General features: G+C 42.8%; 1 protein-coding gene across 1 annotated transcript in view; it reads right to left on the bottom strand.

Moving 5' to 3' along the window:
* Window positions 1–2,057: 2,057 nt before the first annotated feature.
* Window positions 2,058–27,068, bottom strand: part of SPATA17 (spermatogenesis associated 17) — a 205,205-nt gene continuing 180,194 nt past the window's right edge. The window contains exon 10 of the mRNA XM_040427611.1: window positions 2,058–2,206. Coding sequence (XP_040283545.1) covers window positions 2,126–2,206 — 81 coding nt within the window. The 3' untranslated portion in view covers window positions 2,058–2,125. The remainder of the gene's footprint in view (window positions 2,207–27,068) is intronic.

Here is a 27,068-nt window from a genome sequence, read left to right as displayed (position 1 = left end):
CTAATTGCAACAGAGCAGTGGGAGAGGGCTCCGGGTGCAGCCAGCTGCCTTACTGCCAGAGACAAATCTGGTCTGAGGTTTGGAGAATGATTTGTTGCAGACATTTCTGCAACCGTTCTATTCATCTGGATGGGACAGACATTTCAGCAATAAATCTGTGGTATATTTGTGTATCAGAGCTTTATGTGATCATCTGATGACCAGTAAAGATTTTAATCCCCATAAAATAAATCTGATCTTAAAGGGGTTGTACAGAAATTTTTCTTTCATTTCTTCCCATCCAGCAGGACCCATGGAACATCTCGTGGCTGTCTTCACCAGAATTCCAGGCCTTGAGTGTAAACTTCCTGTACAGACAAGGTCACATGTGCCACTGCAGCCAATGACTGGCCTCAGCAGTGATGCTCCCCAAGGGGCACGTGACCTAGCAGTGATGTACCGCTTGAGGACATGTCACTACTGAGGACAGTCATTGGATGCAGTGGCGCATGTGACCTCATCCGTGCAGGAAGTTTACAGGTGGGGATAGGAAGTCAAGTGAAGACAACCAGGAAGTCAAGGTCACAGAACAGAGTGGCAGGGAAAAGGAAAGTATAGCTCTCTTCACAGGTCCCCCTGAGTGGGGATGGGATTTAAAAATATATATACTGGACAACCCCTTTAAGAGGAATCAATATGAAAAATTGTATACCTTTTCATTATGCAAATCATATTTTGTTGAAACTGGAGTAATAATTTGTGAAATAGTAGTACCCCTTAAAACCACCCAGTGCAGCAAAAATACTACTTTAGAATCCTGGAGGGGAAGAGTGTGGACACTTCACTCGAAAGGCTATTCAACCTTAAAGGGGTCTTACAGTATTTTTATACTGATGGCTTATTCTCAGGATAGGCCATCAATATCTGATTCGACACCCCACACCCCCAACGATCAGCTGTTCCCAAGTAGCTCCGGCATCAGAAATAGACATCGAAAATACTAGGCGCCATCCATTTCATAGTGGACAGAGGTGGTTACTGCAGTACTGCTCTCATTCACTTCAATAATAGTAACCACCTCCGTCCGCTACACAATGGATGGAACTGTGTAGTTCTGGTGCCAATTTGTGCTGCCGGGGCTACTCGAGAACAGCGAATCAGCAATGGTGCTGGGTGTCAGACCCCCAGAGATCAGATATTGGTGGCCTATCCTAAGGATAAATATATGGCACAGTCTAAACCAACATATCTGCCAGTAGTGTGCTCACATCATGATGATAAATTTGGGCAAATTCAAAAACAACCAAAACATAAAGGGAATTTTATTAAACATCCCCTTACCCTGGATTTAAGCTAGGGCTACATGGCGACCTTGGTCTCGGCCAGGATCTCAGCCTAGCGATGATCCCATAAAATGAATCGGATTGCAGCACAACACGCAAAAAATTCTGCAGTGTTCGATTTTTTTTTTGCGACTCCCATTTCTATGGGATCAGCACTACTTTGTGATGGGCGCGACATCTATCACGTGACCAGTGTCTCTATAGAGCCCTAGCTTTACACATGTTTTTACACATTTTTTTTTGTGGTGTTTTTGCCAACTTTTGACGTTTTACACGTGTCTTTATTGTTTATTTTCCCCAGCAAATAAGTCTATGGGAATTATGACATGCAGTAAAAAACATGAGATTTTTGACAGTGGCTTTTTTTCAATTGTGGTGCTTGTTTAGTGTTCATAGCATTTAAAAACTAAATCACAGCATTTTGTGACTATTTTCAGGCTCTTTTTCGAGCATTTTTCCATTTTTCCTACCCTGATCAAATAAATGCCACTGAAGAAAATGCTCTTAAAAATGCATATACACGTGCACAAGTATAGAAATGCCAGACCACATTTATGTGTATAGAAGCTCTAAAGCACAGGAAAAAGTTATTATAATACACTGGATTGTACCCTTGTTGTAATACTAAAAAGCTTCAAACACAAAAAGGTTTATTGGAGTTTTTGGATGCAAGTCATCTTTTTTAATTTTTGGATTGAATGTATTCATTGATAATACAGGTATGGTATAGAAAATATTGCTGCTTCTTTGGTAGTAACTTGTGCATTTTCCCAGGAGTATGACTTCATTGTAAGCACAAAGCATTATACCGCTTGTCCAGCTTTGGAGTATGTGCGGCCATACTTGTCAAAGAGCGGGATGGGTGTAAAGATGGTTTTGAAGTCCTGTGGAAAAGAAAAAAAAACAATAGATATAAGTCTTATAACCTTAAAAACTTTCTTAAAATGTTTTATTCATTGTCCAAGGCAATAATTCCCCTATTGTTTTTTGGGTTTTGATCGTATGGCATTCACTGTAAAAAAGACAGTGAAAAAAACACAGTAAGGGTCCATTCACACGTCCGCAAAATGGGTCCGCATCCGTTTCGCAATTTTGCGGAACAGGTGCGGACCCATTCATTTTCAATGGGGCCGGAATGTGCTGTCTGCATCTGCATTTGCGGATCCGCACTTCCGTTTTGCAAAAAAATAGAACATGTCCTATTCTTGTCCGCAATTGTGGACAAGAAAAGGCATTTTCTATGAGAGTGCCGGCGATGTGCGGTCCGCAAAATGCGGAACGCACATTGCCGGTGTCCGTGTTTTGCAGATCCGCAATTTGCGGATCTGCAAAACACATACGGATGTGTGAATGGACCCTTAACTGTGAAAAAACAGTAAAAATGGAATGGTAACTTTATTCTGTGGGTCAGTAGCCCAATACCAAATTTATATACTTTTTCTTATGTTTTATTACTTTTAAAAAATTAAACACCATTTAAAAAATATTAGGTTTCTGTTGCCATATTCCGATACCTAAAACTTTTTTTCTTTTATCATTGACAAAGCTCTCTAAGGCCTCATGCACATGGCTGTTGTGCGGCTGTTCTGTGCAATGCACGGGCAACATCAGTGCGGCGGCCGGAATGGATCGAGACCCATTCAACTTGAATGGGTCCGTGATCTGTCCGCACCGAAAAAAAATAGAACATGTTCTATTCTTTTGCGATGCTTAGGCACGGACAGAAGCACCACAGAAGCACTCCGTAGTGCTTCTGTGGGCATCCGATTCGTGCTTCCGTTCAAGTGAATGGGTCCGCATCTGTGATGCGGGGTGCACACAGCCGGTGTACGTGTATTGCAGACCTGCTGTATGCGGGCCGCAATACGGCAACGGACGTGTGCATGAGGCCTAAGGGGGGGGGGGGAATTAGCTGCTGTTTATATATAGTTGCATACAGTAGTTACATAGTTATTTTAATACGGTTGAAAAAAGACATAAGTCCATCAAGTTCAACTTAGGCCTCTTTCACACTTGCGTTGTTGGGATCCGGCATGCACTTCCGTTGCCGGAGGTGCCTGCCGGATCCGGAAAAACGCAAGTGTACTGAAAGCATTTGAAGACGGAACCGTCTTCCAAATGCTTTCAGTGTTACTATGGCACCCAGGACGCTATTAAAGTCCTGGTTGCCATAGTAGTAGTGGGGAGCGGGGGAGCGGTATACTTACAGTCCGTGCGGCTCCCGGGGCGCTCCAGAATGACGTCAGAGCGCCCCATGCGCATGGATGACGTGATCACATGGATCACGTGATCCATGCGCTTGGGGCGCCCTGACGTCACTCTGGAGCGCCCGGGGAGCCGCACGGACGGTAAGTACACTGCTCCCCCGCTCCCCACTACACTTACCATGGCTGTCAGGACTTTAGCGTCCCGGCAGCCATGGTAACCACTCAGAAAAAGCTAAATGTCGGCTCCGGCAATGCGCCGAAACGACGTTTAGCTTAAGGCCGGATCCGGATCAATGCCTTCCAATGGGCATTAATTCCGGATCCGGCCTTGCGGCAAGTGTTCCGGATTTTTGGCCGGAGCAAAAAGCGCAGCATGCTGCGGTATTTTCTCCGGCCAACAAACGTTCCGTACCGGAACTGAAGACATCCTGATGCATCCTGAACGGATTACTCTCCATTCAGAATGCATTAGGATAATCCTGATCAGGATTCTTCCGGCATAGAGCCCCGACGACGGAACTCTATGCCGGAAGAAAAGAACGCAGGTGTGAAAGAGCCCTTAGGCTACTTTCACACTAGCGTTCGGAGCGGATCCGTCTGATGTTTCATCAGACGGATCCGCTCCTATAATGCAAACGCTTGCATCCGTTCAGAACGGATCCGTTTGCATAACAGTTTATTTCAGATCTGATTTTTCACTTCGGAAAACTCAGATCCGACAGTATATTCTAAACACAGAAGCGTTCCCATGGTGATGGGGACGCTTCAAGTTAGAATATACTGAGAACTGTGTACATGACTGCCCCCTGCTGCCTGGCAGGTGCTTCCAGACAGCAGGGGGCAGACCCCCCCCCCCCTCCTGTATTTAACTTATTGGTGGCCAGTGCGGCCCCCCCTCCCTCCCCAGTATTAATTGTAAGCAGTGCGGCCCCCCTCCCTCTATATTCATCGGTGGCCAGTGCGGATATTAAATATGAGCAGTGCGGTCTCCCCCTCCCTCCCTCCCCAGTATTAAATATGAGCAGTGCGGTCTCCCCCTCCCTCCCCAGTATTAAATATGAGCAGTGCGGTCTCCCCCTCCCTCCCTCCCCAGTATTAAATATGAGCAGTGCGGTCTCCCCCTCCCTCCCTCCCTCCCTCCCTCCCTCCCTCCCCAGTATTAAATATGAGCAGTGCGGCCTCCCCCTCCCTCTATTCATTGGTGGCCAGTGCGGATTCAAAGTATTGTGATCAGTGCGGCCTCTCCCCTCGACCCCCCCCCCCCCAATCATTGGTGGCAGCGGAGAGTACCGATCGGAGTCCCAGTTTAAATCGCTGGGGCTCCGATCGGTTACCATGGCAGCCAAGACGCTATTGCAGTCTTGGCTGCCATGGTTACTTAGCAACAAATAGCAGCATTATACTTACCTGAAGAGCTGCGATCTATGTGACCGGCCGGGAGCTCCTCCTACTGGTAAAGTGACAGGTCTGTGCGGCGCATTGCCTATAGACCTGTCACTTACCAGTAGGAGGAGCTCCCGGCCGGTCACATAGATCGCAGCTCTTCAGGTAAGTATAATGCTGCTATTTGTTGCTAAGTAACCATGGCAGCCAAGACTGCAATAGCGTCTTGGCTGCCATGGTAACCGATCGGAGCCCCAGCGATTTAAACTGGGACTCCGATCGGTACTCTCCGCTGCCACCAATGATGGGGGGGGGGGGGGGTCGAGAGGAGAGGCCGCACTGATCACAATACTTTGAATCCGCACTGGCCACCAATGAATAGAGGGAGGGGGAGACCGCACTGCTCATATTTAATACTGGGGAGGGAGGGAGGGGGAGACCGCACTGCTCATATTTAATACTGGGGAGGGAGGGAGGGGGAGACCGCACTGCTCATATTTAATACTGGGGAGGGAGGGAGGGGGAGACCGCACTGCTCATATTTAATACTGGGGAGGGAGGGAGGGAGGGGGAGACCGCACTGCTCATATTTAATATCCGCACTGGCCACCGATGAATATAGAGGGAGGGGGGCCGCACTGCTTACAATTAATACTGGGGAGGGAGGGGGGGCCCCACTGGCCACCAATAAGTTAAATACAGGAGGGGGGGGGGGGGTCTGCCCCCTGCTGCCTGGCAGCACCTGCCAGGCAGCAGGGGGCAGTCATGTACACAGTTCTCATTATATTCTAACTTGAAGCGTCCCCATCACCATGGGAACGCCTCTGTGTTAGAATATACTGTCGGATTTGAGTTTCACGATGTAACTCAAATCCGATGGTATATTCTAACATAGAGGCGTTCCCATGGTGATGGGGACGCTTCAAGTTAAAATATACCATCGGATTGGAGAAAACTCCGATCTGATGGTATAATCCTGACTTTACATTGAAAGTCAATGGGGGACGGATCCGTTTGAAATTGCACCATATTGTGTCAATGTCAAACGGATCCGTCCCCATTGACTTGCATTGTAAGTCTGGACGGATCCGTTTGGCTCCGCACGGCCAGGCGGACACGAAAACGCTGCAAGCTGCGTTCGGGTGTCCGCCTGCTGAGCGGAGCGGAGGCCAAACGGTGCCAAACTGATGCATTCTGAGCGGATCCGCATCCACTCAGAATGCATTGGGGCAGTACGGATCCGTTCGGGCCGCTTGTGAGAGCCTTCAAACGGAACTCACAAGCGGAGCCCCGAACGCAAGTGTGAAAGTAGCCTAAGGGATAGGTGGGGATGTGAATCCCAGAAAAAAGTAAGACTCAGATTTCTACACATTTTCATTAATGCATTAATGTAATTTACTTAATCTAAACCCTTTTTAAAACTGTCCACTGTCCCTGCTGTGACCACGTCCTGAGGAAGTCTATTCCACAGATTCACAGTTCTTACAGTAGAAGTTTTGATGCTTCTGGAGACTGAACTTTTTCTTCTCCAGTCGGAGGCAGTGCCCCCTTGTCTTTTAAGGGCATTTTACTTGGAACAGTTTTTCTCCGCATTTTTTGTATGGCTCATTTATATACTTGTATAGGTTAATCATGTTCCCCCTTAGACGTCTCTTCTCAAGACTAAATACATATATTTCTTCATAACTAAGACCCTCCATGCCCCTTATCAGTTTAGTCGCTCTCCTCTGTACTTTTTCCAGCTGCAGTGCGTCCTTTCTATGTACTGGTGCCCAGAACTGAACTGTGTATTCCAGATGAGGCCGCACCGACGCTTTGTAAAGTGTATTGAGCTATTTTAGGGAATAAACAACTTTTTTGACGGTAGAAAAATTATGTTTATTTTTTAATGTTTTATCTTTTTGCTTGTTACATTTTTAAAAACTATTAAACATTTCTTACGCTTTTATTTTTTTAGCTCCACGAGGGACATTCCCCGTTATCCTATTATGGGAGTAATATAAGTACTAACAACTGTTCATCGCCTTGCGATTGCGTCACAGGGGGAAATTGGGTTACAGGTGGACCCCCCTCACTTTATTCAACTGCTGAGATGCCGAGGTCACTATTGTCCATGGCATCTGCAGTATTAATAGGAGGTGAAAACTCTGATCCGGAGAGCTGTAGGCAGGTGTAAGCTGCGCAACATCCAGCCATAGGGAAAATATCGAAATGTTTGTCCTAATGCCTGCCCATTGTGCGCTATTATGAATGTCCATTTTGGTTTTAGGGGCCACCACTAGGAGGCAATTAGGCGCTTACTACACTGTTTATATACGGAACTCAATAATAACAAAGTATACAATACACTGCTGAGCTCCCCCTAGTGGTGGCTGCAGGTAGCCAGAATCTTATCATTCAATTCTGCGAGGATTTCTGAAAACTGCAGCTCCGATTTCTATAAATATTACATAATAAATCAACACAAAATTCTAAATCCAAAAACAACATGGTCTTAAAAGTTAGAGTACTTTTATTCTTAGACTATTTTATTAACCCTGCTTACTATGGCTCGACTATATATTTTCAAGCTGGGGAATGATTCTTTATCAGGAATTCCTTCAATTAAAAAAAATAAAATAAAACATTTGGACACCTCTTATTCTCCTAATTTCTTGAATAAATACCCTAATTTATTACATTATCCGGCCATGTTGGAGTTAAGTCATAACCAAACCTACTGGTAATGAATGATAATTATGATGATTACCATAAGGAAGGTCTTAAACTGTCCAGTTTCTCTGGCAACAGGAGCAATTGACATCAATTTCCTGATTGTTTCCAGTAATTTCAACTAATTAATGCCCAGAAACATAAAGTGATATTTCTTATTCTCATAAATTGCAGCAGATTATGTAATATGACTCCTATCTCACCTTGTAAATGAAAGGGCTTTAATACTCAGTGCAATCCATGAAAATGACATGTTAGTGCAGTAGTATGTTTTTAAAGGCTGGCTGTAGAATTAACACGTGAACAGGGAAAAAAAAGAATGAAAATAATAACGTGGACGAGGTAGTCTTATTGTACGCTGTATGTATTTCCAGCCAGGAGATGCTGATACCGAGCCAATACCGAGTGCATTGATTTAGTGGATCACTCATTATTTAGGCTGGATTCACATGTACAGTTTTTGATGTTGTTTTTGATGGAGTTTTTTTCGAAATCAATGTTGGGAGTGGAGCCAAAAGAAAAAATATATAATATAAAGGAAAGACTGTTGACTGCTCCAAAAACAGCAATTAAAAAGACACAAAAAACTGGACCAAAAAAGCAATGAAAGCAGCACAAAATACTGCATCAACTTCAAGGCTGGAATAACACATGCCACTGGCACTTTTGTGGCAGTTTTTGGTGTTGTTTTTTTTAGCCAAAAACAGGAATAGATTTAAAAATAAGGGCTACAAAATCTGCCATCAAAAACTGCATTTTTGGTGGGGATTTTTATTTTGTACAGTCATTTTCTCTGATAGTTTTTGAAGTCCTATAGAATAGATTATGTGTTAATGTCATACCCCAAAATGCACGATTTGAAAACAAAAAACACTAACCCACAAAAACACCTAACCCACATAAAATACCATAACTAAGCAAATCAAAGCATCCAAAGCAGATTTCGATTAGAAGTTTAGGAAAAATTTGATTCCCTACAAAGCCGAATTTCCTCACACTTTGTGGTAATGAATCACTTTTCCTAAAATGGCGGCTAAAGTTTTCTTAGAAAGAATGGGGGGAAAAAATACTCACCTCATCCACTTGCTCGTGCAGAGGAAGTCCACTCCTCTCTTGACTGGCTGAGCGTGATTATGTCACCACACGCTCCCACCATGATCACGTGGTGATGTCATCACGCTCAGTGCAGGTCCTTCGGCAAGTCTTTTCCACTAAATAGAGGAGTGCCTCTGCGTGAGCAAGTGGATGAGGTGTGTGAATTATAATTTTTTTTTAAACCCAAAAGGCCATATTACATTAGCATATTACCGCTTTTAACGGCAATTGGATGGGTTCACTTATGTCTAAAAGGCCATTAAAAACGGTTCCATTACTGATAGGCTCAATAGGGTTTTAATATAGCGATTCGTGACAAATTAATTAGCAAGAAATCAAATTTCTTGTCAAAATTCAGCGAGACTGCCAAATCACATTTTTCTAAACTTCGCTCAACTCCACCCTCCAGATAAGCCCCCACTGATAAAAACACATAAATTTGCTAAATTTTATGAAAATGATGCTTGCACAAAAATTCCTGACTTTTTGACACCATAAAATTGTCACAAAGGCCGTGGTAGCACCTCTTTTCATGTACTATTTTATATATTTCACTACAGTAGCCTCCGGCAGCAGCATTTTTGGTCAAAACAAGAAATGCCAACAAAAACAGCCACAAGAAAAGCAAAATGCAGGAAAATAGTTTCTGCTAAAACATAACACATGAGCATAATGAGTTGTGAATATCTAATTTCATAATAAATGCAAATGCTGGATTTATACATGTGTATGAATTTATTACACTAAATCACCATAGCATATAATAAAAAAAATTTTTTGTAACCCTGAGATTCTTCGTGTGCAGTAGTTTTATCTCAATATAAATATTATATACTGATAAAACAAAATAAAAAAAGAACAAGAATTTTTCAAAATATAATTACCTATATCTATATATCTTCATAGGATTTATTTTCTTAAAGAGAAATAAATTGAATAGAATGATATATTTTTTATTATTTTTACCTCTTATATCCACATTTTCCAGAAAAGCCTACCCTTTTACTTTTCTTTTTTTTTTTTTATAAATCAGCCAAATTTCCTTAGTGACTTTTTGAGCAGAAAACCCAAGAAACTAGAAAGCGGGAGACTGACATTTCCTGTACATAAAGCCTGATTTCAGGACCCCCTGAAGAATACAAACTGATGACTTCTAAGGAGCATTTAAACTGTTCAAAATTTGTCAAGATTCCCAAGTCTCCTATGTACAAAGAGAAATGGGAGAATCGTAAGTGCCAAAAAAAATGTTAATTTATACCATTGAATTAAATGTAGATGACTTAACACCACAGAAGACATTTTCCACTGATTCTACAAATACACAAAAAAAATAAAAACAAAAAAGATTAAAAAACAATATAAAAATCTGAAATTTGAGTAGCACTACACATAGGATATACAAAGTCTGCAAAATCTAATGAAGAACTTTTCATCTCTTTTACTTCAACTAAAGTCTTAAGGGATATATAAAGTTTGAAAACTATATGTGAACTCTCTCTTTTCCCGATGCCCTTGGATCAGTAATGATAAATGCAAGTGGTGGAACAGCAGCGTTGACCTCATCCTCTCGGCGTTGGAGAGAATCTTAATATTTTTACTTATGCTAGGTTTTCATTGTACAACTTGCCCCTGTTTCCATGGCAACTGAGGGCCTTACGGTATACTCTAACTGGAGTCCTCACATTACGGCCACCCTGGAGGATGATTTTGTCTACAATTTATAGCACAAAACAGCTGGTAATTATGTGTCAGAGCATATGTTGATGAGAAGGCCAAATACACATCTCAAGATTTAGCATCAAAGTTGGTGGCATTTCCTGAAAGCTTATGTGCTGAGAAAAGTATGGTCTTGGCAATAAAAAAAAGTTATTTTCAACAAAAAAAAGTTAACAAAAAGATAAATTTGTAAAATTTAATTTCTTATGGAAGTTATGCATTTTTAAAGATATGACTCATAGTCATGGTCAATTTCCTTGCCCATACTGACTTCTCTATGATATGTTATTTCTTCTTAAAAAGGATTCATCTCAGGTAGGGCTCTGTTGACATCAAATTTGAGCCTTCTATTGGAGGGAGGATTTCCTAATACAGACCTCCAAAGGAAGGCTGTGATGTAAAATAGCCACTTTAGAGACGCACAGTGCCATGCATCAGTTATACATATCTACAAGGTTTATGAGCAATCATCTAAAATATCTATTATGTTTCTGGGTATTCATCTGCAGTCAACTACAACATTTCTGGGCCATTATTTACAATGTTTCTGGGTCATCATCTACAATGTCTGCAGGTCATCTACAATGTTTCTGGGTCATCATCTACAATATTTGTAGGTCCTCATCTACAATGTTTCTGGGTCATCATCTACAACGTTTTTAGGTCACCTACAATGTTTCTGGGTCATCATCTACAATGTTTCTGGGTCATCACCTACAATGTTTATGGGGTTATCTACAATATTTCTGGGTCATCATCTACAATGTCTGTAGGTCATCTACAATGTTTCTGGGTCATCATCTACAATATTTGTAGGTCATCATCTACAATGTTTCTAGGTCATCTACAATATTTCTGGGTCATCATCTACAATTTCTGTAGGTCATCATCTACAAAGTTTCTGGGTCATCATCTACAATGTTTCTGGGTCATCACCTACAATGTTTTTAGGTTATCTACAATGTTTATGGGTCATCATCTTTAATGTTTATTGGTTATCTAAAATGTTTCTGAGTCATAATCTAAATGCTTCTACGACATCCTCTACAATGTTTCTAGGTTATCTACAATGTTTCTGGGTTATCTACAATGTTTCTGGGTCATCACCCATAATGTTTCCGGGTCATCATCTACAATGTTTCTAGGTTTTCTACAATGTTTCTAAATCATCTACAGTATTTTTGGGTCATCATATACAGTGTTTCTGGTTCATCATCTACAATGTTTCTGGGTCATCTACAATGTTTCTAGGTGATCTACAATATTTCAGGGTCATCCTCTACAATGTTTCTGGGTCATCATCCACAATAAGGCGACAAGGAATATATTTTAGACCACTATGATTAAAAAGTCAAACTAAGTGATAAAATCCTCATTTGTCCAGCCATGTCTATATTTGCTTTCACAAGTATGTGTCGAAGTCTAAAATCATTTGCTTCCAATAAGATTTCCACATAAAAAATGTTGTCCATGGAAATTATTTTATATATTTATCATATATGTTATAGGGGTATTACACTTTCAGGAAATATAGGCTATTCTCTGCAATAAATCTATACACATTTCTAATATACTTTCTGTATAAATTCCTCTTAGTTTTCAAGATCTCTGCTTACTGCTATTCAATATTAATCTTTACTGTTTGTCTCCAGTGGATAGAAGCTAAGCTCGTTACAGGACATAGCTCGGGTAACTGTACTGTACTGTAACCTCAGTGCACTTGTATCCATCACAAGAGTGGGACACATTTTTACCCCCTGTAAAAACTAAGGGTATCCACTGAAAATCTCCAGTGGATCGAGATCTTCATAGACATCCTAAAAACAATGAGAAATTCAAACTCAGAATAAAATTTATTTGCCAAAATTGTATATCCCTTTAATTTCGACAGTGATTAGAATTACTGATTGAAGGGGTTGTCCGAGTTGAAAGTTTCTGGGGCAAACTGCAGGGAGGCTTCCAAGATAATGAAAAAAACCTAAACTCACCACCCCAAGCCCCCTCTGATACTCTGTTTTGGCTGTAGAGGTGACATCTGGTATACCACTGCAGTTGATCACTGGTCTGAGCGCTGTATGGCACGTCTTCGCTGAGGCTAGTAATTGACCGCAGTAGTATACCGGATGTCACCACGGCAGCCAAAACAATACGCCATGACTGCAGCCCGGATGAGAAGAGTGGCGGTGCTAGATAGGAGAAGGCTCGGGAAGTTTTTTTTATTATTTTATCAGCCTCCTGGAAGTTTTCCTATCTTCAGGAACGGTCATCAATCAGTGGGGTCCAACATGGAAGCTGCCGACACTGGAAACTAAAAAGTGGACAAAGCCGGAAGCAGAAGTCTCTGTTCATTGTGTGATCTCTGGTGCCAGCATCCTGAAGCTCAGCACCCATCACTTCAGTAGCAGCTGAGCTGTAGTACTCATGCACGTTCACTACACAGTGGTTCTGGTACTTAAGGCCTATTCTCAGGATAAACTATCAATATCAGATCAGTGTGGGTCCAAGACCCAGCACCCCCATTGATCTGCTGTTCGGGGAATCTGCCGACAATGGAAACTACACAGTGGACAAAGCCGGAAGCAGAAGTTCATTGTGTGATCTCTGGTGTCGGCATCCATTACTTCAGTGGGAGCTGTGCTGCAGTATCCAGGCACGTCCACTACACATTCTATGGAAATTTCTCCTTCCAGCTTCATCCCCTATACAGTTTCGGGCAGCTGCCCTAAAAAGCTGCTCGATGGAGCTGCTGGGTGTCAGACCCCCTTCAATAAGATATTGATGGTCTAATCTGAAGATATGTCATCAACAACCACCTTAAGGTGGTCCTGGTTGTTTCCAGTGGTCACGTCAACAATACATTCACCTCTACCAGGCTGGCTTGTCATAGAGCACAATGAGGACATTTTGACTTGGATTTGTCCAACCGTTCTCAAAAAATGTGACCGCTGACCTCAAGCTTGTAGCTTATCGACTCGCCACTCTCTGCCATAACACTGTAAACGGAAATCTCGTTGACTCACTTGACAAGCCTGGCATAAACTGCTGAGCTGTGCAGCTAGGGAGCGAGAAGCATCCTCAGCTTTAACTCTTTGTTGAAAAACACATTAGATATATTAATGTCGCAGGGTGACAGTTATGCCTACTACAATCATTTTCCAACCTAACACGTATTTTATTCCAATCGCCAGGAGACCACTAAGCTACCCTAAGAGAGATTGATTGATCTACCCCTAGGTTTTGGTCGGGGGCAAACTTTTCTCACAACTGAAACCAATTAGTGGGCTTGGCACTTGTAGAGCAAAATGTAGGTCAGCTGCGAGCAATAAAAACGTATTGACTTTTTTTTTTCCCGTCTGTAAGCAGCATGAAAGGGGTTTGGTGGCCTTGTCTTACATGAATAGAGCTCCATTAATTTCACTTATTTCAAGTAGCTGTGTCAGACACTAATGCTTCTTTTGCACTTTTCACACAAAGTACATTGACACCGTTGCTGGCCCCGGTGAAAGAAGTTTACAATATTTCAGCCATTGAAAGCACTCGGCGCCAATAATTCTTAATTCCCAGACATCCTCATGCATTGTCCATAAGGCGGCAGAATAATTGGATGAACCGTGATTAGTATTTTTTTTCTATTGCTCCTATAGAAAGAGGCACAGTATGACTGAGCTTTATGTGTTGTCTATTAGAAAGGAAAAAATAACAATAGATGGAAAATATGAAATAAATGTAATATTGCACGGGCATCAGAGATTTCTGCAGGAAAGGCTGACATTTAATATCAGTTTGAATTTTTTAAATTTTTTATATGTGTTCAATTAACTTTCTCTGTTAGAGATGAGCGAATCGGTTCTGCAATAATGTTGTTACAAATTTCCCAAAACTTCTATTTCCAACCGAAACCAAAGTTTTGGCATTTTGATTCAGACGAATTGTGCAAAACGGCACCCGCCATTTTACATATCAAATTCAGTACCCTAGTCAGGGAAACAGGGAAGGAAATATGAAGACAGATCAGATGGCGCCATGGTTGGCTTACCTGTAATGCTTTAAAGGGAATCTGTCACCCCGACAGTAATAGATGCATAGTACTGCAGATAAGGAGTCCAGATCACTATTTTTTATTTTCCTACTGCCCCCGGTTCTCCAGCTGTTAGTGCTGAAAGCTTCACTGAAATACACAGTCTGGACTGCTGTGCTGTTACATAATGGAGAGGACTCATGGGCAGATGCACGGCAGTCCTGACAATGCATTTCAAAGAACCCCTGAGCACCGGGGAACAGGAGGCAGTAGGAAAATAAAAATAGTGATCTGGACTCCATATCTGCAGTACTACTCATGTATTACTGTAGATAATGGTCAAAAAATGGGTGGACAGATTACCTTTAAAGTCAGTCTCACAGCCAATCAGGAGGAAGGATATTCGCTGGTCTATCAGGCACTATGTTAGATCCCTATCAGACACGCCATTCTGAGCTCAGCCACTGATGTGATAGGACATGTCTTTCACAGACGCAGCAATTATACACACAAGGGAGGCAGTTTAAGAATAGTGTTATAGGAAGATATATTTAGGTAGAAAGACAGGTTTTATCATTAGGGAGAGGATAGGCTGAGGTATTTTATTGCGTGTGTTACAGGGATTAGGCTCCTTACATATTCTTATTTTATGCACAGGAACCAGTTAGCAGCCCAATTTATATTAAAATACCTAAATCAACTGATGGGTGATAGTTTAAACATCACAGTTGCACTGGACACTGTGGAATTGTCCATTCCCCCCCCCCCCCAAAAAAAAACTGTTGCAAAGCTTCTGAAGGTAATAAGTGTATAATTAGCGTATTTTCCAGCGTTACAAGTAGCCAGGCTCACAGGGAAACAGGTGAAATGCCCGGTGGGCCCCTGAACAAGGTGGGTCCCTTGTCTCCCCCTCCCATGCACAAGTGGTACATAAAACACTACTGTACACTGCACTACATATAGATAGGCAGTGTACAGCACTTCAACCAGCCTATAAAAATAGAATATTTATGAAACTACCCAGTTTATTATTATTGACCAGTGTTGGTGAACCTATGGCATGGGTGCCAGAGGCGGCACTCAGAGCCCTCTCTGTGGGCACCTATGCCCTGCAATAAGTCTAAGGCCTCATGCACACAAACGTTTTTTTTTGCGGTCCGCAAAAACGGGGTCCGTAGGTCCGTGATCCGTTTTTTCTTCCGTGGGTCTTCCTTGATTTTTGGAGGATCCACGGACATAAAGGAAAAAGTCGTTTTGGTGTCCGCCTGGCCGTGCGGAGCCAAACGGATCCGTCCTGAATTACAATGCAAGTCAATGGGGACGGATCCGTTTGACGTTGACACAATATGGTGCAATTGCAAACGGATCCGTCCCCCATTGACTTTCAATGTAAAGTCAGGAGTCCCTATTAATATACCATCGGATCTGAGTTTTCTCCAATCCAATGGTATATTTTAACTTCCATCACAATGGGAACGCCTCTATGTTAGAATATACCATCGGATTTGAGTTATATCGTGAAAACTCAGATCCGACAGTATATTCTAACACAGAGGCGTTCCCATAGTGATGGGGACGCTTCAAGTTAGAATATACTGAGAACTGTGTACATGACAGCCCCCTGCTGCCTGGCAGCACCCGATCTCTTACAGGGGGCTGTGATCTGCACAATTAACCCCTCAGGTGCCGCACCTGAGGGGTTAATTGTGCGCATCATAGCCCCCTGTAAGAGATCAGGTGCTGCCAGGCAGGAGGGGGCACACCCCCCTCCCTCCCCTGTATTACATTCATTGGTGGCCAGTGCGGCCCCCCCTCTCCCCCCCTCCTAATTAAACCCCCCCCCCTGGTTAGTTTAATAGCAGTCTGCAACCAGCACAGGATAAATGTCTGGATTTATCCTGCATATAAATGTATTTATATTGTTTGATACCTCCATTTGCAATATAACACGAAAAAACCTAACATGAGCAAAAGCTGTTCCCTTAGACAAAATACAGTCAAAAACAAATATTGACTCAACATCATATCTTCTTAAATATCTCTGTGTCTCACTATCTACACACCGCGCACGTCTGACCTGGACATTTAAAATCTTCACTAAAAAAAATATATGTATATTTTACCTGTTTATAAGCTTATGTTGTTGCTATTTCTCATTGTATATGTACATACAGTGGGGGAAATAATTATTTGACCCCTCACTGATTTTGTAAGTTTGTCCAATGACAAAGAAATGAAAAGTCTCAGAACAGTATCATTTCAATGGTAGGTTTATTGTAACAGTGGCAGATAGCACATCAAAAGGAAAATCGAAAAAAAAACTTTAAATAAAAGATAGCAACTGATTTGCATTTCATTGAGTGAAATAAGTATTTGAACCCCTACCAACCATTAAGAGTTCTGGCTCCCACAGAGTGGTTAGACACTTCTACTCAATTAGTCACTCTCATTAAGGACACCTGTCTTAACTAGTCACCTGTATAAAAGACACCTGTCCACAGAATCAATCAATCAAGCAGACTCCAAACTCTCCAACATGGGAAAGACCAAAGAGCTGTCCAAGGATGTCAGAGACAAAATTGTAGACCTGCACAAGGCTGGAATGGGCTACAAAACCATTAGCAAGAAGCTGGGAGAGAAGGTGACAACTGTTGGTGCGATTGTTCGAAAATGGAAGGAGCACAAAATGACCATCAATCGACCTCGCTCTGGGGCTCCACGCAAGATCTCACCTCGTGGGGTGTCAATGGTTCTGAGAAAGGTGAAAAAGCATCCTAGAACTACACGGGAGGAGTTAGTTAATGACCTCAAATTAGCAGGGACCACAGTCACCAAGAAAACCATTGGAAACACATTACACCGCAATGGATTAAAATCCTGCAGGGCTCGCAAGGTCCCCCTGCTCAGGAAGGCACATGTGCAGGCCCGTCTGAAGTTTGCCAATGAACACCTGAATGATTCAGAGAGTGACTGGGAGAAGGTGCTGTGGTCTGATGAGACCAAAATAGAGCTCTTTGGCATTAACTCAACTCGCTGTGTTTGGAGGAAGAAAAATGCTGCCTATGACCCCCAAAACACCGTCCCCACCGTCAAGCATGGGGGTGGAAACATTTTGCTTTGGGGGTGTTTTTCTGCTAAGGGCACAGGACAACTTATTCGCATAAACGGGAAAATGGACGGAGCCATGTATCGTGAAATCCTGAGCGACAACCTCCTTCCCTCTGCCAGGAAACTGAAAATGGGTCGTGGATGGGTGTTCCAGCACGACAATGACCCAAAACATACAGCAAAGGCAACAAAGGAGTGGCTCAAGAAGAAGCACATTAAGGTCATGGAGTGGCCTAGTCAGTCTCCGGACCTTAATCCAATCGAAAACCTATGGAGGGAGCTCAAGCTCAGAGTTGCACAGAGACAGCCTCGAAACCTTAGGGATTTAGAGATGATCTGCAAAGAGGAGTGGACCAACATTCCTCCTAAAATGTGCGCAAACTTGGTCATCAATTACAAGAAACGTTTGACCTCTGTGCTTGCAAACAAGGGTTTTTCCACCAAGTATTAAGTCTTTTTTTTGTTAGAGGGTTCAAATACTTATTTCACTCAATGAAATGCAAATCAGTTGCTATCTTTTATTTAAAGTTATTTTTTCGATTTTCCTTTTGATGTGCTATCTGCCACTGTTACAATAAACCTACCATTGAAATGATACTGTTCTGAGACTTTTCATTTCTTTGTCATTGGACAAACTTACAAAATCAGTGAGGGGTCAAATAATTATTTCCCCCACTGTATATCTCAGCAAGCATGCGCTGACTTCTGTATGGCCTTTAAGTCTGGGCCGGCACCAGGTGTAGATGCCCATCATTGGTGGCAGCGGAGAGTTCCGATCGGAGTCCCAGTTTAATCGCTGGGACTCCGATTGGTAACCATGGCAACCAGGACGCTACTGCAATTTTAGAAGCATTACACTTACCTGCGCTGTCTGTGGCCGGCCGGGCGCTCCTCCTACTGGTAAGTGAAAGGTCTGTGCAGCGCATTGCTTATAGCACAGACCTTTCACTTACCAGTATTGTACTTTTTAATGGCACTATTTAATATTCCACACGATATAGTGGGAAGCTAGAAAAAAAATTGCAACAGAGGTGGAATTGCAAAAAAAATCCAATTGAGCAGTAATTTTATGGGTTTAATTTTTATGACATTTCCTATGCAGAAAACTGACCTGTTATGTTCGTTTGTTTTATACCATTTTGGAGTGTGTATGATGTTTTAATCACTTTTCATTAAATTTTTTGACTATTTAGAATTTTTTTTTCTGTTACGGAGTTCACTGTATGGAATGTATACATTTATATTTTAACAGTACGGGCATTTTGGGGTACGGTGGTGCAAATGATCTTTATATTTTTGTTTATTTTTATTTTTAATAAGAGGAAAGGGAGGTGATTAAAATTTTTATATATTAAAACTTTTTTCACTTCTTTTGAAGTCCACTTAAAGGACTTGAACATGCGATCCTTTGATCGCTTCTTGTATAGACTGCAATGAATTACCACCGCAGCCTATGGGAGTTGTGCCATGTTCCTATGGAGCCCTGCCCTATGTCTGTGTATTACTGTGGTAGCTTCAGATCCTTCAAAGAGACTGAGGCTACCACAGCTAATGAATAACTCCCATGATCACTGTGCGGGGAACCATTTGGGCCCTGGGTGTCGCGAACACTCCTGTGACAGGTGCCAGGAGATCATAGAGACTGGCAACATGTGGGTTAATCTGACTGGTTCCTTGTGGATCATTTAACTTCCCCTATTTATTTCTGCTTACCCCTGCTGGGGGTGCGGTTTATAGCTTCAGTTTCTGGACTTTGAGCTAGATGATTGTTGGATCTCGGTGGAGCTCCTGGCGCTGCCTTTGCTCCACGTGAAGTTAAGTGTCATCTTTCCTTTTGTATTTTGTTTGTTGTATTTCCCTGTCTTTTGTATCTAGGCCTGAGGGAGACTCCTGTTCATCCTTCTGGTGGAGGAATAGGTTGTCTCAAGTCCTGTCACTATTCCAGGGCCCTACAGGGTGTGTTAGGGCTCTAGGTTCCTGTGTATGAACTTTGCTACCATCAAGGTCAGTTCATACTGATAGTGAGTCAGGACTTGGATTAGGGTTGTTCTAGGAGGTGACCTTCTCATTTACCCTAGTTTCCAGGCTTGGTTCCTATCCCCTTCTCTCCTGTGCTCAGTGTGGAGTTTCCCATCCACACATCATCTGTGACACTGGGAGCGCAGTGCTTCCAGGGAAAGCCATCTCAGATGCCGATGCAATTGACCAGGACATCTGAGGGGTTGAATGCCTGTGATCGATGTTAATGCCAATCACAGACATTAGCTCCAGGTGTCTACTGTGTGAAAGCGGCAGCTATAACAGCCTCCAAATGCCATTATTAAAGAGATGACATGCACCGTACATGTATGGAGCATGTATGTCGATAACAGGTTAAACAAACTGTTTGTTAACACCATCAGCCATTCATTCATCCATAGCTATCGGTGTCACTTTGACATTATTTACTGTCTTGTTTGCTGTCTTCACGTTAAAGAGTTTGAAAGGGGAGATACACAGAAAAAAATATCAAAAAATATGATAAAAAGTGAGAAATACAAGAGAGAAAAAATATCAGTCCTAGGAGACCACAGAGTGTCATATACAACCTTTTAGGGCAATCAAAGCACTTTTGATTTGGGTCAAATTTATTCATATAAATCACAGAAAAAATGCACCAAACGGATATGTCACTGACTATACTGGCTAGTCATGAATGCAGATATTAAAAGCTGAGACTTTCGCCAATATATTCCTGTCAGGAAAATATCGGAGCCCATCATTGCACCACGTCACGGTCACTCAGCATGGCAAAGGGTCCTACCACTACGCTACCTATGGTGTGAACACGGTCTGAAGGCGATGTAATCCAGCTCGCAGCCAGGCTTCCACACAAACGCCTAGCAGGACAACTAGTGCAATGTGAACAAAGCCAAGACTGCAAGCCACGCCCATATCAGAGCCTGTGATGGAGGTCACCAGGTGCAAAAGAGTGTTTGAATGCCAGGTAACGGCACATACACTACATATAGAACAAGACAAAAACACAGAAATATAGTGGCAATACTGGAGGAGCGGCTCAACCCCTAACACTGTAGCGTGTTTTACATTGGGGGAGCAGCCCCACCGCATGTGGAGCGCAGCAAACGACTATCCCCAGCAAAAAATGCATACGGTGGAGGATGTCGGCGCGGTCCACATGCACCACAAGAGCATCCTACACAAAACGGAGCATTGTGCGGATGTAAATACAATCATATAAATCACAGAAAAAATGCACCAAACGGATATGTCACTGACTATACTGGCTAGTCATGAATGCAGATATTAAAAGCTGAGACTTTCGCCAATATATTCCTGTCAGGAAAATATCGGAGCCCATCATTGCACCACGTCACGGTCACTCAGCATGGCAAAGGGTCCTACCACTACGCTACCTATGGTGTGAACACGGTCTGAAGGCGATGTAATCCAGCTCGCAGCCAGGCTTCCACACAAACGTCTAGCAGGACAACTAGTGCAATGTGAACAAAGCCAGACTGTAAGCCACACCCATATCAGAGCCTGTGATGGAGGTCACCAGGTGCAAAAGAGTGTTTGAATGCCAGGTAACGGCACATACACTACATATAGAACAAGACAAAAACACAGAAATATAGTGGCAATACTGGAGGAGCGGCTCAACCCCTAACACTGTAGCGTGTTTTACATTGGTGGAGCAGCCCCACCGCATGTGGAGCGCAGCAAACGACTATCCCCAGCAAAAAATGCATACGGTGGAGGATGTCGGCGCGGTCCACATGCACCACAAGAGCATCCTACACAAAACGGAGCATTGTGCGGATGTAAATACAATCATATAAATCACAGAAAAAATGCACCAAACGGATATGTCACTGACTATACTGGCTAGTCATGAATGCAGATATTAAAAGCTGAGACTTTCGCCAATATATTCCTGTCAGGAAAATATCGGAGCCCATCATTGCACCACGTCACGGTCACTCAGCATGGCAAAGGGTCCTACCACTACGCTACCTATGGTGTGAACACGGTCTGAAGGCGATGTAATCCAGCTCGCAGCCAGGCTTCCACACAAACGCCTAGCAGGACAACTAGTGCAATGTGAACAAAGCCAAGACTGCAAGCCACGCCCATATCAGAGCCTGTGATGGAGGTCACCAGGTGCAAAAGAGTGTTTGAATGCCAGGTAACGGCACATACACTACATATAGAACAAGACAAAAACACAGAAATATAGTGGCAATACTGGAGGAGCGGCTCAACCCCTAACACTGTAGCGTGTTTTACATTGGGGGAGCAGCCCCACCGCATGTGGAGCGCAGCAAACGACTATCCCCAGCAAAAAATGCATACGGTGGAGGATGTCGGCGCGGTCCACATGCACCACAAGAGCATCCTACACAAAACGGAGCATTGTGCGGATGTAAATACAATCATATAAATCACAGAAAAAATGCACCAAACGGATATGTCACTGACTATACTGGCTAGTCATGAATGCAGATATTAAAAGCTGAGACTTTCGCCAATATATTCCTGTCAGGAAAATATCGGAGCCCATCATTGCACCACGTCACGGTCACTCAGCATGGCAAAGGGTCCTACCACTACGCTACCTATGGTGTGAACACGGTCTGAAGGCGATGTAATCCAGCTCGCAGCCAGGCTTCCACACAAACGCCTAGCAGGACAACTAGTGCAATGTGAACAAAGCCAAGACTGCAAGCCACGCCCATATCAGAGCCTGTGATGGAGGTCACCAGGTGCAAAAGAGTGTTTGAATGCCAGGTAACGGCACATACACTACATATAGAACAAGACAAAAACACAGAAATATAGTGGCAATACTGGAGGAGCGGCTCAACCCCTAACACTGTAGTGTGTTTTACATTGGGGGAGCAGCCCCACCGCATGTGGAGCGCAGCAAACGACTATCCCCAGCAAAAAATGCATACGGTGGAGGATGTCGGCGCGTATAGTCAGTGACATATCCGTTTGGTGCATTTTTTCTGTGATTTATATGATTGTATTTACATCCGCACAATGCTCCGTTTTGTGTAGGATGCTCTTGTGGTGCATGTGGACCGCGCCGACATCCTCCACCGTATGCATTTTTTGCTGGGGATAGTCGTTTGCTGCGCTCCACATGCGGTGGGGCTGCTCCCCCAATGTAAAACACGCTACAGTGTTAGGGGTTGAGCCGCTCCTCCAGTATTGCCACTATATTTCTGTGTTTTTGTCTTGTTCTATATGTAGTGTATGTGCCGTTACCTGGCATTCAAACACTCTTTTGCACCTGGTGACCTCCATCACAGGCTCTGATATGGGCGTGGCTTGCAGTCTGGCTTTGTTCACATTGCACTAGTTGTCCTGCTAGGCGTTTGTGTGGAAGCCTGGCTGCGAGCTGGATTACATCGCCTTCAGACCGTGTTCACACCATAGGTAGCGTAGTGGTAGGACCCTTTGCCATGCTGAGTGACCGTGACGTGGTGCAATGATGGGCTCCGATATTTTCCTGACAGGAATATATTGGCGAAAGTCTCAGCTTTTAATATCTGCATTCATGACTAGCCAGTATAGTCAGTGACATATCCGTTTGGTGCATTTTTTCTGTGATTTATATGATTGTATTTACATCCGCACAATGCTCCGTTTTGTGTAGGATGCTCTTGTGGTGCATGTGGACCGCGCCGACATCCTCCACCGTATGCATTTTTTGCTGGGGATAGTCGTTTGCTGCGCTCCACATGCGGTGGGGCTGCTCCCCCAATGTAAAACACGCTACAGTGTTAGGGGTTGAGCCGCTCCTCCAGTATTGCCACTATATTTCTGTGTTTTTGTCAAATTTATTCATACTGAATAAAATCTTTAAAAACAGAGAGGTTGATTCCAGCTTTTAATGTATAAAAAGGTGTTCTTTATTCGGCTTGCATAGTTTAAGATCCAACAAGTATCACATGGAGAGACACAAAGAGATTGTTACGCGTTTCGGGCTGTGGTATTGAGCCCTTCTTCAAGACAAGAAGGGCTCAATACCACAGCCCGAAACGCGTAACAATCACTTTGTGTCTCTCCATGTGATACTTGTTGGATCTTAAACTATGCAAGCCGAATAAAGAACACCTTTTTATACATTAAAAGCTGGAATCAACCTCTCTGTTTTTGGACATATCAAGTGTGGCTGGGTTCAAGCCACTTTTTTTCCGTGCTTCATGCAGGTGGTTAGAGGTGAGAGCTGCTAAAACTTTTCTTTATTCACATGAATAAAATCTTTAAAACGATTCCTTACAAAGAAAATGAGCAGTTAAGTGCACCAAGGGCAGATCCAAGCGCTTCTGTGCACCCTTGCATCACCTTCCTCTCCCAGCCCCTCCCTCTCCTTCCTGATTGACAGGACCAGGAGTGATGACTATGCAGGAACCTGGCCCTGTCAATCATGAACGCGATGAGGGCACTGGCAGAGGAAGCAGGGAGAGCAAGGGTGCGCAGAGTTGTTTGGCCTTGCCCTCAGTGCACTTAACTGTTCATTTGCATATGGGTTAACAGTACTTTAGTCTCCAGAATGATGTTAGAGACAAGTCTACTAGTCCTACAAGGCATTGTGTCTGGCTCACCAGTAAATTTCTTGTTGACAGGTTCCCTTTAAAGAGGCCGGCTTTCTGGTGCTGCGGTACCATGCTCCATTGGTTGCCATATTTACAGAGCCATTTTCCCATAGAAGTCTCCATCCATACATGTGGGACTTGATAGAGCTTGCCACCATTTTTATGCTGTTGGCTTCATCAGTAATATTTAAAAAAAAAAACTTGAATCAAATCAGAGGTACACGGTGTTAGAGTAAGGACCCCTACGTCTCTATAGGTGCCATGTAATGGGTCAGAAGGACGCGGATCCATGGAGCCATAACACGCTCATGTGCACGAGGTCTATTTTCTTTCATTTTATAGCGACTCCTAGATCATGCCACGTTGCTGTGATGCTCTATCCTTATTACTCTGTGACTGCTCATTACATTCGGGTGAAATTGCTCTTCAACTTCATCACTAAAGTGAACTATAAAGATATTGCAGCAATACTATAAAATAACAATGAAATTACAAGTCCAGGAGAGGATCAGACTCCAGCAAACAGCCGAGTGGAAGCGTTAACTATATGGATTTATTAGGCATGGCGTAATTTACTATCATTGAGTGGCTAACCTGAATTTTCTGAAGGCAAAGCATGTAATTCTGCACGACCTTACAATTTACATTTACATTAATGACCTACAAATTTATCCTGAATATATATCATGCTAATTAGCCCACGGTAACGAACGCCATATCACAAGTGCTGCAAACTACTGAAAGTGTATTCTGTGAAATATGTCGCAGGCAAAGCGTTTTACTAAACAAGCAAGACTGGCTCATCTATTCCGCCACATTATGCTTCACGAGTTGACTTGTAATTCTGTGGACACAAATTGTCTTGACTTTATGACCGTGTTTATGTATTTTAAGTAGGAATTAACTTTTTTTTTTTTTACAAAAAACGCATAAAAGGTCACTTAAAAGAGCACAGCAAGGTGGTGGCGCCAATCAAACATTATTCTGTAAAAGGATTCTGCATTTACAAGTAAATCTGTGAATGTGCAAGAAGTTTCCCTGTCCGGTTGTCTTAGAAGGGGGTCCTATATCTGAGACATCGCATCTATAAGCCAGAATGCAGAGCAGCTCGTGTTTTAATGGACTCGAAATGTCAATGTATCACAAGGATAGTCTTTCATCTGAATGGCTACCATGTAATAACACATTTCCAATGCTATAGCTTCCCTCGTGTGTGGCAGGAGCTAGACCTTGTCTAATCAACATATCACCTCTGAAAGTGACATCAGTGCATAACAGAAAACTAAACACTTTCTTCTAAAGGCTAGGGATACCTTTGGGGGCATTTTTCTAGGCTTGCATTTTTCTCATTGTGGGCTAAAAATCTTTTTTTCAATTGGTCTTTATTGAAAATGTTCAGCCATTTCTGAGTTACAAGGGTTAAAAAGCAGTCTGTTGGCAAGCTGTCACAGTCTGTTTTCTTTGAATCTAGTTATCCGACTGCTCATGTGTAGCTCTTATCTCTCATCTCCTGACCTCATAAACACTTATTATAGCTCAGTTCTTACCAAACTGCTAAGGATATGGTTTAAATAAGTGTGCATGAGGTCAGGAGATCAGATATAAGAGCTACACATCAACCTTCAGATGACAGGATTCAAAGAAAAAAGCTTTCAAACAGACTGATTTTTAACCCTTGTATCTCAGGATTTTTAGCCCAACATGAGTAGAATGCAATCATAAAAAATTGCCCCAAAGGTGTCCATAGCCTTTACATTTTAATGTGTTTTTTTTTTACAGTCAATATTAGGTTTGGCTCATACCATTTTCATAGTGCCCGAATCTAGGCCAACTTATCGGTAAGTAAATCAAACTATGCAAAATCACTCTCCTCCATAAGGAAGAAACCTGTGCCATCTACAGTGCCTTGCAAAAGTATTCACCCCGTATTTTGGTACATTACAGCCTTAAGTTCAATGTTTTGTTCATTTGAATCTTCTGTGATGGATCAGAACACAATAGTCTAAGTTGGTGAAGTGAAATGAGAAAAATATATAAATAAAACTATTGTTTATAAATAGAAAACAGAAAATTGGCATGAGCGTATGTATTCACCCCCTTTGTTAGGAAGCCCATAAAAAGCTCTGGTGCAACCAATTACCTTCAGAAGTCACATAATTTGTGAAATGACGTCCACCTGTGTGCAATCTAAGTGTCACATGATCTGTCATTACATATAAATAGATTTTTTGAAAGGCCTTAGAGGCTGCAACACCTAAGCAAGAGGCATCACTAACCAAACACTGCCATGAAGACCAAGGAACTCTCCAAACAAGTAAGGGACAATGTTGTTGAGAAGTACAAGTCAGGGTTAGGTTATAAAGAAATATCCAAATCTTTTAGGATCCCCAGGAGCACCATCAAATCTATCATAACCAAATGGAAAGAACATGGCACAACAGCAAACCTGCCAAGAGTCGGCCGCCCACCAAAACTCACGGACCGGGCAAGGAGAGCATTAATCAGAGAGGCAGCACAGAGACCTAAGGTAACCCTGGAGAAGCTGCAGAGTTCCACAGCAGAGACTGGAGTATCTGTACATAGGACGACAATAAGCCATACGCTCCATAAAGTTGGGCTTTATGGCAGAGTGGCCAGAAGAAAGCCATTACTTTCAGCAAAAAACAAAAAGGCACATTGTGAGTTTGCAAGAAGGCATGTGGGAGACTCCTAAAATGTATGGAGGAAGGTGCTATGGTCTGATGAGACTAAAATTAAACTTTTTGGCCATCAAAGAGAACGCTATGTCTGGCGCAAACCCAACATATCACATCCCCCAAATAACACCATCCCCACAGAGAAACATGGTGGTGGCAGCATCATACTGTGGGGATATTTTTCAGCAGCCGGGACTGGGAAA

The sequence above is a fragment of the Bufo bufo genome, chromosome 4, assembly GCF_905171765.1.
Source record: "Bufo bufo chromosome 4, aBufBuf1.1, whole genome shotgun sequence".
In the NCBI taxonomy this organism is placed as follows: Eukaryota; Metazoa; Chordata; class Amphibia; order Anura; family Bufonidae; genus Bufo; species Bufo bufo.
Note: the sequence above shows the minus strand (reverse complement) of the source record. Positions and strands in the feature narration are given on the sequence as shown.